The sequence below is a fragment of the Brachycentrus maculatus genome, unplaced genomic scaffold (genome assembly GCF_059751285.1).
Source record: "Brachycentrus maculatus isolate JH-2025_06_01 unplaced genomic scaffold, ASM5975128v1 h1tg000087l, whole genome shotgun sequence".
NCBI classification, from domain to species: domain Eukaryota; kingdom Metazoa; phylum Arthropoda; class Insecta; order Trichoptera; family Brachycentridae; genus Brachycentrus; species Brachycentrus maculatus.
In genome coordinates, this window is record NW_028280841.1 from 292,036 (window position 1) to 307,021 (window position 14,986).

Sequence of the window (14,986 nt, forward strand, 5' to 3'; positions counted from 1 at the left end):
TATTTTTTTTGTTGGCAAATCTGTTTTAAAATTTGATATGAGTGATTTATCCCTCTCTGTGGTGTCATGATTAGCGTATTAAGCTACCGTGCTACCGGAGGTCACGGGTACGATCCCAGGGAGGAAGTTAAAAATAAATAATAGTGATTTTACACTCTAATACGTATTTCATATTATCCTGGACTGGTTATTGAAACGCAGGAGTAATCACCTTGCCTTCATGTAAGCAACGATCAAAATAACACTGCGTCAATACTATGCATTGCCCCATGCACGATTGGGTTAGAAGAAGAAAACTTATGAACGCGCGGTGTTAATACGAGTATTAATTTATTATTTAAAAATATATTACATACATAAATCATATATACATATAATATTCCCAATGAGTAATTTCTATTTCTCATTTTGGGACATGGGATTAAAGTTAACAAGACTGGAACACAAATAATAAAGTAACAAATTTTTTTTTTAAATAACACTAACTAATATTGATACATGGCAAAATATAAAAACAATAAACAGTTATAATAAATAGGCACAAGAAGCATATTTAAAAGAAATAATTGAGAAAACACAAGGTAAGAAGCATATTTAAAATAAACAAATGAGAAAATATAAAAAATGAGAAAATATATCAATTGAGAAAATATAAAAAACATAAGGTAAAAACAAATTTTTAAAAATGTGACTAATCACTACATATATATCTTTCAATGATTAAAGAAAACAGTTCGTTTTTTACCACTTGAGTTTCATTATAGACTACATGTTTCAGAAGTTAAACTTCCATCATTCAGGTCTGTCTGTTATTATACAGACCTGAATGATGGAAGTTTAACTTCTGAAACATGTAGCCTATAATAAAACTCAAGTGGTAAAAAACGAAGTGTTTTCTTTAATCATTGTAACATATCTTACCACAAAGTTAATGCCGAAACAATAAATAAAATATGTATCTTTTCATAAAGTACCCTCTCAGATCATTTATTTTGGATCCCCAATAATATAATACGAATTGTATTAATGCGAGTATGTTTAATTCAACTGTTAAAACATAAGTTTACCTTTCTTTCTTACATTTTTTTTTCAAAACGCACTTAGATTTGATTTATTCACTAATTATGTATTCATCTACGTCTTCTCACACGCGAAATGCTAAGCCCCCCTTATTACGGCACCTACAAAAACATTTATTCCCCGAAAACGACCGGCCTAATTTTTAAAACGCTCCCCACAATTTGTGAAATATTAAATGTCACGTTGTCCCCCGCCTCCCCTGGCGGAGTAATCGGGAACTTATCCGCTGGGAATGTTTATTTCCCTTTTCGTATTTGTCTTTCGGCCATTTAATACCTTGTTTACATATTATTTTGTCGCGTTTTATTCTGAAATTTGTATCACCGTCTATCTCTTTAATTTTTGTTTATTTTTTTACACGTATTTTACACAAATCCGACTTACAGCGGAGGTTCATATAAACAAAATATACAACATTTTGAGTGTGTCCAAATACTTGTTCACAAAATCTGGATAATCTCCAATTACAGGAGTTATTTTCATATTATTTTTTTTGACATGAAGAAGAATGTGGAAGTCTGGGCATTTACGGGGCTGACGACCGTCATAGGCTGTTTTAAGTGATTACTTTACACACGTGTAACATTCACCAATTCTACCCATTATTGACAACCACACTACTCAAATTCTTGGAAGTTCTATATATATGAACCAATTTAGAAACCTTGTTCATGAATCACTAGAACTTCACTAGAGACATCTATTGGTGAGATGTAAAGTTAAAAATTAGCACTTCAGTTGTTTTTTCTTTAAAAGTTTGTAAGAAAGAGGCTTTATTGAAAATTTCTTAAATTTTTGGTACATACGCAAAATTTTGCGGTTTATGACTTTTCGTATGAATAATTTTTAGGATTTCTACGTTATTGTTGTTATATGGTATAATAATAATAATAATAATAAAACCCTTATCCGCACCCCAATGGTGCATAGGGCACTGTGTCTTATAAACGTAGTGTTATCATGATCGTTTTACACATGAAAGGTGATCAGCCCTCCGCTTCAGGTACCAGTCCATGGTAGTATTGAATAAATATTACAGTGAAAAAATTACTTATATTTATTTTTACCCCCCTTGGGAATCGAACCCGGGACCTCCAGAACGGTAGCCGAGCGTGCTGACCATTACACTACGGAGGCGGACAAAATGGTATATGCGTTATCTATTTATACGATAGCGAATTCTGAAAAATAATTTTTTCTTGGACACAATTCACATTCCCTAATTCTTGTTTCGAATTTTCTGGAAGTCACACCAACGTATGAATTGAATAGTCGTTTAATATTTGACCGGCTTCAAAAATAGACAACAAAAAACCGAAAATCGCCAGAAAAAGGGTAAATATTTACGTATAAAGGGAATTATAATTTTAAGGGTCGGCGGAACCTTTTCGTTTGGAATTGACGGAAAAACCACCGGAAATGAGGACGCTCCCGCGGCGGCCGGAAGTGTCCCCCCCCCGGCCCCCGCGCGGCAAACTTCAGCGTTTAATTATTTAACTTAATGAAATATCTGACACGTTATTACAGAGAAAATAAAAAAACCAACGGAATACGGAATTTGAATAACGTATCTTTACGTTTATCGAGGTAGAGATTACGTTATTTGAATTCAGTAAGACGTTGGTCTTTTTAAGGCCAGACTCTCAAGCACAGAATTCAATCGGTAGCCGACCGCCGGAGCGGTAACACATCTCTCAAGCCCGATTGCAAATTTCACGTAACCCTAGATTTTCTAATAATTTAATATTACACAGCTGTAGAACAACAGCAGCGTCAAACCATTATGCGTACGTAGCTATTTTTTTTTTAAATTCCGGAAAACTTAAAATCTATAGAAAATTATCAAATCCTTAAAACTAAAATAAAAAGAACATATAAGACTCACCTCTACCTAGACTCCATACCAAAGAATATTTTTTTAATTTTTAATCTACTTTTTTAATTTTAATTTAAATTTACTTTGTTTAAAAAAAATGTAAAACGAACTCCCTCTCTAAACACCAGTATCTTCTTTATTAGAGAGGTAGAAACGTTATATATTAAATGTATTGTAGGTATATTTACCAACTATGTTGTATTATTTACAACATTTTGAGTGTGTCCAAATACTTGTTCACAAAATCTATAATGAATGCTACACGTGCGAAAGTGATCACTTAAACCAGCCTATGACGGTCGTCAGCCCCGTAAATGCCCAGACTTCCTTACTCTTCTTCATCTTTGATGAGATGTTAAAAAATAAAAATAATAAAAAAATTATAAAAAAAAAAAAATGTATTATTTAAATATGTATTTTGTAAAAAAAATACTAAGAACAATAGGTCATTGGATTTTCCATTTATTAAAATAAATGTGTAACCAGAAGTTTCATAAAGCGTCGTCTATAATTCACACGTTGCTTAATGTATAAGTTAAAAAATACATCGATCGAGTTGAATCTATTCAATCAAAATTTATATCATACTGTAAATTTGCGATGAAAGTTCCAGAAAGTGAAGCAAGTGACTTTATTACTAAACTTAACCTAAAATCACTTAAATTCCGACGAAGCATGGCCGATATTATATATATTTACAAAATCATTAATAATCTTGTTGACTGTCCACAGCTTTTGTCACAGATTGGGTTTAGGGTTCCTGGGACCCAGACAAGAAACAAAAGTATTGTTCACGTTCCGAAATGTAATACCAAGTCATATCAAAATTCTTTCATTAACAGAACCTGTTATTTAATTAATAATAAATATGAGAATACAGATATATTCAATATTACACTACAATCCTTTAAGAAAGAAATTAAAGAATCCTTTAATCTTGAAAATAGTATGTAATTATTATTGCTTATTTGTATATATATATGTATGTGTACCGTGTACCTATGTGCGCATGCGCATGCGCATGCATATCACGTTCACGAAATTTAATTTAATTATGTTTATGGAAAAAATAAGTTACACTACTTTTCATTTAAGGCACTATCATACCAGTGAATGGTGTATGCATTTCTACATGTAATTATGAACATTGGTATGTATGCGCACATAAACAAAAAGGTACCGCACTTATTTGTAACAATTATGTTAAAGCCTGTAATTGGACATTACAAATATTACTTAATTCAATGTATATTTATGTTATACTAAATTGTCTGTTGGCCTTACAATAAATAAATAAATAAATAAAGTTCGCGACAATATTTATGGTTAATTTGAGTAAGCATTTTATCAAGCAGAGACACTTTTATTATATTTTCTTCTTCTTCGTCCTCATTCTGAACGGTGTATAGCATGATGTAGATAGCTGTTGCATTTATCCGATTGAAATCCCAATATCGCGAGGGGTGGCGTATTCCGCCCCGACAGCGCGGAATATCGCGGTATGTTAATACATTTTCACCCCATCTCGGCACCGCACACCCTCGCCCGATGACCCCCCCGAGGCGGGGTATTATGAAAACGACTTCCAGAGAATAATCCACTTACCACGTGGCTTACTACAATATATATGAATTTTTAGACTTTTTATTAAGACTAAGTTTATTTTTAAAAGTTAATATAAAAATATAAGTCTGAGGTAACCATTATCGAAAATATTGAGAAAGGTATGTTGAGATGGTTTGGGCATTTGAATCGAATGAGTGAAGAAAGAAAAGTAAAACAAATTCATGAGAGAAGAGTAAGTAGAATAAGAAGAAAAGTCTAGATTTAAGTTTTGCACTGATATTTCTTGGTGGAACTGCATTTTTTAAAGATAAAACAACAGCTATATAGTTATTTTCCACTTTTGTTTTATTTTACCAGTGACCGGGTTTCGTCGTTACCGACACATCAGACTGATGGGAAGCTAGACTAAATTTTGAAATTTTATTCTAGTAATGGATTTTTGTAAGAATATTTATAATGTAAATATGTAATATAAATATAAATAAAATAGATGTGGAAAAAACTTATTTTTTGAAAATAAAAACGTGTTTATTATAAGCAATGTCTAGGATTTATATCAATTAATAATGATATTTTAATTTCAATGTGTAGTAATACTTTAATTTGTTATCTAGACATTTCTGAAAATAACAAAAACTACTGCCCCGTTTTTTTTTACTTTTGTTTTATTTATAGTATATAAATGGTTTCAATAAAATCCATTTTTAACTAAGTAAGTTATAAATGAATTTTAACAGGAATATTTAAAAAAATATAAACAAAATTACAGTCCAAAAAACTATGTAATTATTATTTTATTATATGAAATGTCTTGGTTATAAATTAAAGTGTAATAATATTATGTAACAACATTTTGAGTGTGTCCAAATACTTGTTCACAAATCTGGATTTTCTCCAATTAGGAGTTAATCAGGAATTAAGTCCTGTTAATGCCCAGACTCACATATTCATCCTCACACGTTGAGATGTAAAAAAAAAATATTCCTAATATTTTTTTTTAAATAGGCCTGACTTGTCGATATACAATGGTTTTCATAATTTCAGATCAGCTTTGATTGCGTATGGCATACAATGTCATGATGTTTTTTTCCTCCCCTTCACTAGCTGCTCTTTTCTGCATCAGTTAAATGCATTCTTCAACATGGTTTCACCTCCATTTTACATCCCCAGGCATCGGTGCATTGACCTACAGACACCAAAACGACAACTGAAATGGTACCCTACCGAGACGTCCCCTACTGCAGGCAAAAGGGGTGTCTGAACCACCCTTACAACCCTATTATCCTCCCCCAATCAAAATCCAACCGTTCACCCTCTCCGTCAAATCTAACGGCGGTTTGCATCGTAATAAATTTCGCACCCCAACCCTGGTTTATCGTCAAACGTGACCCGGCGCTGTTTGTTAAACGCCTGATTAATCTGAACGTAAAGGTTGGCAGTGTGAATTATGTACGCGTCATTATAGTTTTGAGTTTGACCCGAGTCGGGATGATGTTTGCTCCCGTTACTCCAGAAATTCATGGCGCATAATATAAAGAAATTGGGTCACATGTAATCACGATCCATTCGGAGCATATTCTGGATAATTGAGTCATTTAATTATGGAGCTTTCATTTTTTTCATATACTTTTATATACTCGTACATAGAATAAAACAACTTTATAGTTTTTTCCACATAAGTTTTATTTATTTTTTGACATCTCATCAAAGATGAAGAAGAATATGAAAGTCTGGGCATTTACGGGGCTGACGACCGTCATAGGCTGGATTAAGTGACCACTTTACACAAGAGTAACATTCACCAATTCTACCCATTATTGACAACCACCCTACTTAAATTCTAGGAAGTTTTATATATGAACCAATTTTGAAACCTTGTTCTTGAATCACTAGAACTTCACTAGAGACATCTTTTGGTGAGATGAAAAGAAGCTTTTAATTGAGCAGAAACTATTTTATTAGTATGTGAGGTCCGAATGCTGAATTATAATTACACATATGGGAAACGCCAGAAAACATCATTTTAATTTTTATTATTTAAGCTTATAATCTGATCAGATAATTTATTAACAAGTATTTGGACACACTCAAAATGTTGTGAATAAATACTAGCGCCCCAAGCAGCCCGTTATTAAAAATAGATACCGAGTAGGCTTGAAGTCGGAAAATCTGACTCGAGAGTCCTCGAAATTATCGTTTTTGTAATACATGCCTAAAAATTGCCCATAAATCGCTATTGATACAGGCGGTCCAATTAATTTCCCTGTTGAATTTTCATCCGCCAATCAGAGAAAACCCCCCCGTCAAAACAAGTTTTCTTATAATATTGTATACGTAAGGACGATGGCTACGAAACGATTGTTATATTTGGAGCGTGCGGGGATTTGGGCCATTCCAGGACTCGTTTCCCTTTATTGGTACACTGCACTGAATACACTACCTTTTCCCTAATTGGTTCAGTTTATTCAGTGCCTTCTGTATCGGATACGTGACGCGGATTGAATTTGGCAAAACCTCAACAGATGTTTTCGTTAAACCCGTTTTATATTTTAACCAAGCACATAATTGCTATTAACAGTTATGTGTTCTCCCTGAATTTTCCCGTACCGAGGACACGTTTTACAATACTTAGTTTTTATAAAATTATCAGTTTTTTTTTCTTAAATCGCTCACTCCTTTCAAGAACGTCATAAATAAAAAATCGTAAATTTTCAGTTGTGCATGTTTTCGGGATGCCCAAAAAATGTACTATATCCCAGCAAAAGCGGCATATTTTTAACTCAATGTTTACCCGCTACAGGGCAGAAAATGTTGTTTTTGCATTTTGAAGAAAAGTATTGTTTAATTATTTTTTTAAATAAACTAAATATTTTTCAAATGGAGCAAAAATCTTCAGGTTTTACCTCAAAAGATCTGTTGCATAGTAAAAAGTTCAATAAGTGGCTTGATATTTATTTTTAATACATTGTGTTATATTTTTAAACTTTAAAAACATTCTCCTGACAAATCAAGTTTTTTTTTATTTATGACGTTCTTGAAAGGAGTGAGCGAAATGTAAAGTTAAAACGTCTTGGAATTTCATACCCTAAAGCCGCATGTTCACTACACGGAATTTTTCGTCCGGCATTCCGGTTTTGAAAAATGAAAGCGACTACGACAGTTTAGCGTGATCGAATTTACGCGCAACGTGTTCACGCACCGATCAAGAGCTCCGATCCGAAGAAAGATGGACAGAAGCATAAGCCAATCCAAGCCAATCATCGCTTTAAAACGCTAACTGAAGTGCCGGACGGTCGTCACACGCTTCAAAATAGTGGAATATTTGGTAATTTTGCACTAGGTAAGATAAGTTTAGGTTAGGTTAGGTTGTGTTATGTCGCACGGTCCAAAGTAAGAAGATATTAGGTTTGGTTAGGTTAGGTTAGGTTGTTTTGCATTAAGTTGCAGCGTCGTCACACGCGCCAAAATAGTGGAATATTTGGTTATTTTGCGCTAGGTAAGGCAAGTTTATGTTAGGTTAGGTTGTGTTATGTCGCACGGTCCAAAGTAAGAAGATATTAGGTTTGGTTAGGTTAGGTTGTTTTGCATTAAGTTGCAGCGTCGTCACACGCGCCAAAATAGTGGAATATTTGGTTATTTTGCACTAGGTAAGATAAGTTTAGGTTAGGTTAGGTTGTGTTATGTCGCACGGTCCAAAGTAAGAAGATATTAGGTTTGGTTAGGTTAGGTTGTTTTGCATTAAGTTGCAGCGTCGTCACACGCGCCAAAGTAGTGGGATATTAGATTATTTTGCGCTAGGTTAGGTTAGGTTATGTCACAGCGTCGTCACACCCGCCAGAGTAGAAGGATATTAGGTTATTTCACGCTAGGTAAGGTTAGGAAATGTCAACGCCGGGCAGACATTAAATTTCCTCGGGGAAATTGCAGAAAATATCGTATGATGAACGGCCCGGCTGAGGCGCGCGAATCAAAAACACATTAAGACATATTTCCGGGAATGTTCGCGAATCGCTTCCGGCGCTGTCGCATTCCTTTCGGCGGGGTAAAATATCGCGGGAATGTAATAAATATTTTTCTTACATATCAACACCATGTAGTAGTACATGTAAATCACGATACGATGGAATGGATGTTTGGCGGTGAAGGGGATATTCGCAAACACAGAATTCATTCACCGGCCGACTACCGGGGTGGTCACACGTCTGTTCACGCCCGATTTTTTATATACAATAAATACAAAAATATATTTTTATGTACATATTTTATAACTCCTTTCTTTTCGAGATAGCGAGTGTTTTTGCCTAGAATTTCCACTCATGAATTACATGAAATGATAGTAACTTTAAACATAAAGTGTATATCCACTCACGAGTAGGAATAAGCTATAAAACTTAAAAAGTTGAAGCCTGAGTAGGATCACGATAAGCGGTGTTGCATAAGCCGTAGCTAGATTTCAGAATTACTTGAACGTTAGGTTATTAAAAAAAAAATCTGTCACAAATTTTATTTTTGTGTTTTTAATAATCAAATACAATTTAGTAGACTATAAAAATCAGTATTTGATTTTAATATTTGATATGCAAATTAAAACGGAGTTCTACAAGTTAAACGCTAATTTACAAATAAATTTACGTTTTTATTTGTATAGATGTTTTGTTTGTTTCAGCAATCGGAGAAATTGTACCGGGGACACAAGCTTGGAGCCCTGGAGCCCCACATCTTCGCGCTGGCGGAGGCTGCCTACTCTTCCCTGCAGGTCAGTTCCACGCTCCATCATTTGCTGTTCAAAGCTCTCCCCTCGATAGCCTCCCAGTCTTTTCGCATCTAGGCCTTCCTCTGCCACTTACATCCGGCCGATTGGCATATCTCTGCATCTAGTTGGTCGCCACTCCAGAAGGCTTCTTCCCCAACCTTCCCTCGTCTGGATACGTGGCCCTCCCATCCCCAACTTATGAGCGACTGCACATAATAATAATAAAACCCTTATCCGCACCCCAATGGTGCATAGGGCACTGTGTCACATAAACGCAGTGTTATCTTGATCGTTTACACATGAAGGAAAGGTGATCAGCCCTCCGCTTCAGGTACCAGTCCATGGTAATATTGAATAAATATTACAGTGAAAAAATCACTTATATTTATTTTACCCCCCTTGGGAATCGAACCCGGGACCTCCAGAACGGTAGCCGAGCCTGCTGACCATTACACTACGGAGGCGGACGAAATTATTTTAAAAGAAAAACACTTGTTTTTTTACCACTTGAGTTATATTTTCAGGTCTAAATGTAATCAAATGCATAAATAATTTTATCTGATGATGGAAGTGTAGCTTCCGAAACTATTTGTTTAAAAAAAAAAAAAAAATCATTCATTTCTTTCAAACCCTTATCCACACCCCAATGGTGCATAGGGCACTGCATCATATAAATGTATTTTATTGTTAAAAAAAAAACAAAAATGAATTTTGTGACAATTGTTCCCCTATTATGGCATTTTCAAACTTATGTGGACACATTCGTTTGAAAATGCCATAACTATGCACAAAATGTTTTTTTCGAATGTTTTTTTACAATAAAATACAATTTGGTAGTTTAAAAAAATCAATGTTTGATTTAACATTTCATACATAAATTAAAATGTAGTTCTAAAAATTAAACGCCAAATCTATAAATATATCAACATAACACTGCGTTTATATAATGTAGTGCCCTATGCACCATCGGGTGTGGATAAGGGTTTTAATAAAAATAAAATGTATGAGGAGATGCATGAATGTGGAAGAGATGAAGAAAGTTTGCAAAGAGAAATTGGTATACTTCCCCCGCGGAGAGCGGTGTGATAGTTAGTTTTTAAGTATATTTTTTTTATACTTGCAGAATGACATGAAGAACCAGTCGGTGGTGATATCGGGCGAGAGCGGTGCCGGCAAAACGGAGACCACCAAGTTCATCCTGCAGTACCTGTGCTCGGTGACAGCGCACGGCACGGCGCACCCCGCCGCGCACGCCCTGGACTCCTCGCTGGCCTCCGCCTGGGTGGAGCAGCAGATCCTGGAGGCCAACACAGTCTTGGAGGCCTTCGGTAACCAGTTGTTCTAGTTTATTCCCAAGCAACGCGGTCCCTAGATCCGCTTCTACAGCTTGAACCATCTATCTGTACTCCTGGTGAGGACATCGGATCCGTGATAGTTCATAAGCAACTATCTCGGATTGTTAAACCAGGATAAACCCAAGGATAATATGACTGAAGCCTAAAGTATAATTTGTTTTGTTTCCCTGAAGATTGAAGTGTAATATGACACGTTACCCTGAAGATTGAAGTGTAATATGACACGTTTCCCTGAAGATTGAAGTGTAATATGACACGTTACCCTGAAGATTGAAGTGTAATATAATAATATAACGTGTCAACGTTACCCTGAGGATTGAAATGTAATATGACACGTTACCCTGAAGATTGAAGTGTAATATGACACATTACCGTGAATATTGAAGTTTGATATGACTAGGTGTGCATTGCAGGAGCCTAGATGAAGACCTGTTTGACACCGTATCCATGTTAGTTCATAAAGAACTCTCACGAGAGGTGTTATCATACATGATAAAAATAGTGAAGGACATTGGTGTCAATAACCAAGCTAGGACACAAAATGCCCAACCCTCTTCTAGTGGAACTGAAGGTCTGCTAATAACAGTCAACAGTCCGACTTCTCATGAGGAGTTTTACGTGGTTTTCTCCCTGCAATGAGTAAATGCTGAGAAGTTCCGGATTGGCCCACACTAGATTATTCATTCTATTCCCAACACAGATCAAAATAAAACATCTTTTTTTTTTTTAAAGTTAGAAGAAACAAAAACCACTTAATGATCTATAAACCTTTACATAATAAGCAAGGTTAATAATAAATGCAACTCCCATTTAAAAAATTTAAAAAATTAAAAATAATTATTTATTAATTATGGTTCTTCAAAAATAAATGTTTTTTGTAGGCAATGCAAAAACCGTCCGGAACGACAACTCGTCCCGTTTCGGCAAGTTCATGCAAGTCTGCCTGGATCCCAGAGGAGCCATCGCCGGCTGCGTGGTTCAGGACTACCTCCTGGAGCAGTCCAGGATCACCTTCCAAGCCTCGCAGGAGAGGAACTACCATGTCTTCTACTACCTCGCCGAGGGTGTCAAGGTGAGAGCTGACAAGAGTCAGATAATCTACTAAGTTAGAACCCCTCTTGTCTACGCTTGGCTGGTCCGTCACCCAGGTTGATCCGACCGTGCTCAAGGCAAACTTGTTTCGGCTTAAGGCACAACTCGGAGACAAAACCATCATGTCGGATCACGGAAGGGCGGCAAAAGAGGATAAAAGTGAAGTCCCGTTTGAACTGTGCTAGTTTGGAAGTTGGAAGTTGGCCATCCACAATGACAAGGAGCTCAACAAGCTGCCCTCCAGCGTGACGACCATCGCTCAGGAAGGCGTCCTGCCCAACATCTTGGCCATTTTCCAGCCCACGGGGATCAATAGGAAGGCGTTTTAATTTGTCGGCTCATCTTTTCCCCGCTCCAGACTCGACAGCCCGAGATCGATTGACGACGTTTTAATCCATTTTTTTTTTTATATCATTATCATCATCATCTTATTATTATTATTATTATCCATGTCTTTATAAGCGCCCTTGAGGTAGTATTTTACGAAAATGGCGCTATACAAATTATCCAAATTATTATAACTCTAAAATTTAGACTTGGTTTCACATACGGTGTTTGAATGATACGGAAGGCATTGAAACGTATATCACAATAGATTTTAAGAAATAGTGGTAATTACCAAGTAAAACTTAAATTCAAAATGGAAAGATATGAATCCATTAATGAAAAGCTTCCAATTAAGCTTTCCAAAAAATCCATTAAGCTTGTCAGCTCTTACGTTTTACACTAAACGCACTCCCAGGTCTTTATGAAGGCTGCCATTTTCCTTTATGTAATTGTAAATTAAAACACTTGTTTTTTACCACAAGAGTTATATTAATTTTTATTTTAACGACTAGTTTCGGAAGCTACAGATACTTCCATCTTCAGGTCTAAATATAAACTGTTTATATTTTAGACCCGAAGATGGAAGCATCTGTGGCTTCCGACACTAGTCGTAAAAATAAAAATTAACCAGTCCGGGAGTATGGACGTAAATGAACGTCAGTGCGAATTTTTCTTAAAAGAGTATTGACGTTATTGAACGTCGAAGTCCGTCTGTCAGTTAGTATGATGTTACTTCTATAGCAATGACATCTGTGGATATTTGTGTGTAATTTTGTCATAATTGAAAAATATTTCCAATAGGTGTTTTTTTAATACATTGATTTAATGAAGAAAAAATTTTCTTGTAAAAAAGAACCCACTCGCCAGAGAAAGTCGGACATCATTTTTTTGTACTCCGGAAAGCTTAATATAACTCAAGTGGTAAAAAAATAAGAGTTTCAATTTACAATTTCATCATGTCTTACCACAAAGTGAATCCTGTAACAATAAATAAAATTTCTTTATGTAAACTCCCAAGTACTTGAAACTCTCGATGAGCCAGTTACTCTATGTCGAGGGTTGCTGGGCATCTTGATACGAGTTTTTACACAACTCAAAAAATCTCATTAGTCTTTTATTCATACTTACAGTGTCTGTCAGTCAATAGAGCCAGTATGGAAACTAAGTAATTTCATTGCATAATTTAGAGATTTTGGAAATTAAAAAAGTGATAAAACTAAATTTAAATATTATTAATATTCAATTGAATTTAAGTAACAGTCCTATTTTTGATATTTTTCCAATTTTTGTTCCTAGAAAAAATTCCGCACAGTAGGTTTTTGTGTGTGCTGCACTTTATGTATGCGCGCGCGGCTTCGTACTGGTTTTGGGCGATTCCATTCGTAGCTCACAAGTTGTCATTCGGAGCTGACGTATTTACTACGCAATGCACAATAAAAACAACATTTAGGAGTTTTTTTCCCGTTTTTTTTAATTATATTTTCATATGGTGTATGGAGTGCATGGAAGTTTTTGGTATCGTAAGGGAAGGGTAATTAACTATGAGTATTTCAATGTTTTAGAATTTAGTACATAAACCCTGATGATGACAAGGTTCTTGTCGAAACCAGTTGGATAAAGTGTATCAATAAAAAGTGGTTAAAACAAAGTTGTTTTATTTTATAAAGTTCATAAAATGTGCCACAAAGTATCTGTGAAAAACATTCAAGAAATAAGTAAGCTTAGTTTGCCGGGCATTAGAAAGATATTGTATGAATGGCAACACCAGTACGATGAATATTTACTGTTTACAGAGTGATCCCGAACTACAAGCTACGCTGCGTCTCCGAGAAGCATCCCACTTCACTTACCTCAGGCAGGGTTGCTCTGGGACTGCTGAAGTGCTACCAGGTTATTATACTTCCATACTAATAATATCTGTTTACTTAGGATGACACTTTCAACTTGGTGTAAATATTAGGTGGATCAGGAATTATCCCATTATTTTTTGACATCTCATCAAAGATGAAGAAGAATATGGAATTCTGGGCAGTTACGGAGCTGATGACCGTCAGGGTGGTTTAAGTGATCACTTTACACACGTGAAACATTCACCAATTCTACCCATTATTGACAACAACACTACTCAAATTCTTGGAAGTTCTATATGTATTAACCAATTTTGAAACATTATTCTTGAATCACTAGAACTTCATTAGAGTCATCTATTGGTGAGATAAAAAGAAGCTTTTTATTAAGCAGAAACTCTTTTATTAGTATGTGAGGTCCGAATCCTGGATTATAATCACACACATGAGAAACGCCAGAAAATATCATTTTCATTTTTATTATTTAAGCTTATAATTTGACCAGATAATTTATTCACAACATTTTATGATAATTTATTCATATGATATGTATTTGTATGTCATAAAGGCTATCCGCTGTTAACATATGCTGTTCTTTATTAGGACGATATTAGATCGCATCGAAAAAATGATGACGGAAAAGAATCGATAATATTTTTATATTATAGTGTCACCTATCCGCTGCACAGCAAAGCAAGTCAATAAATAAGTCTAAGGGCGCTTGTGCACTACACGGAATTTTACTGTTCGGCAGTCCGGTTAGCACGATAAAACGGATGATTCTTCGGATCTGTGCGCTTGATTGGTGTGTGATCATGGTGCACATTAATTCGATTACGCTAAACATTCATAGTCGCTTTTTATTTTTTTTTAAACGGACTACCGGACGGTAAAGTTCCATATAGTGCACAAGCGCTCTAAAGGCGTCTCAACTTGATATGAAACGTGTATCGTTCTTCCCCTTTTTTATAAGATGGAAGTCTGAGCATCCCAGGGCTTACGACCTGGCATTTGCAAATCATCACTGTGCAAAATCACCAATATCTATATAGGACATCATCCCTCTGATTTAGGGGTACCAATTTTATGA

General features: G+C 35.4%; 1 protein-coding gene across 2 annotated transcripts in view; it reads left to right on the top strand.

Annotated features, from left to right (window-relative positions):
* Positions 1–14,986, top strand: part of Myo81F (unconventional myosin 81F) — a 115,528-nt gene that overhangs the window by 67,177 nt on the left and 33,365 nt on the right. For both annotated transcript variants that reach the window (XM_088257748.1, XM_088257749.1), the window contains exons 4-7: positions 9,189–9,278; positions 10,399–10,603; positions 11,512–11,702; positions 13,843–13,939. In XM_088257748.1, the coding sequence (XP_088113874.1) occupies positions 9,189–9,278; positions 10,399–10,603; positions 11,512–11,702; positions 13,843–13,939 (583 nt within the window). The remainder of the gene's footprint in view (positions 1–9,188; positions 9,279–10,398; positions 10,604–11,511; positions 11,703–13,842; positions 13,940–14,986) is intronic.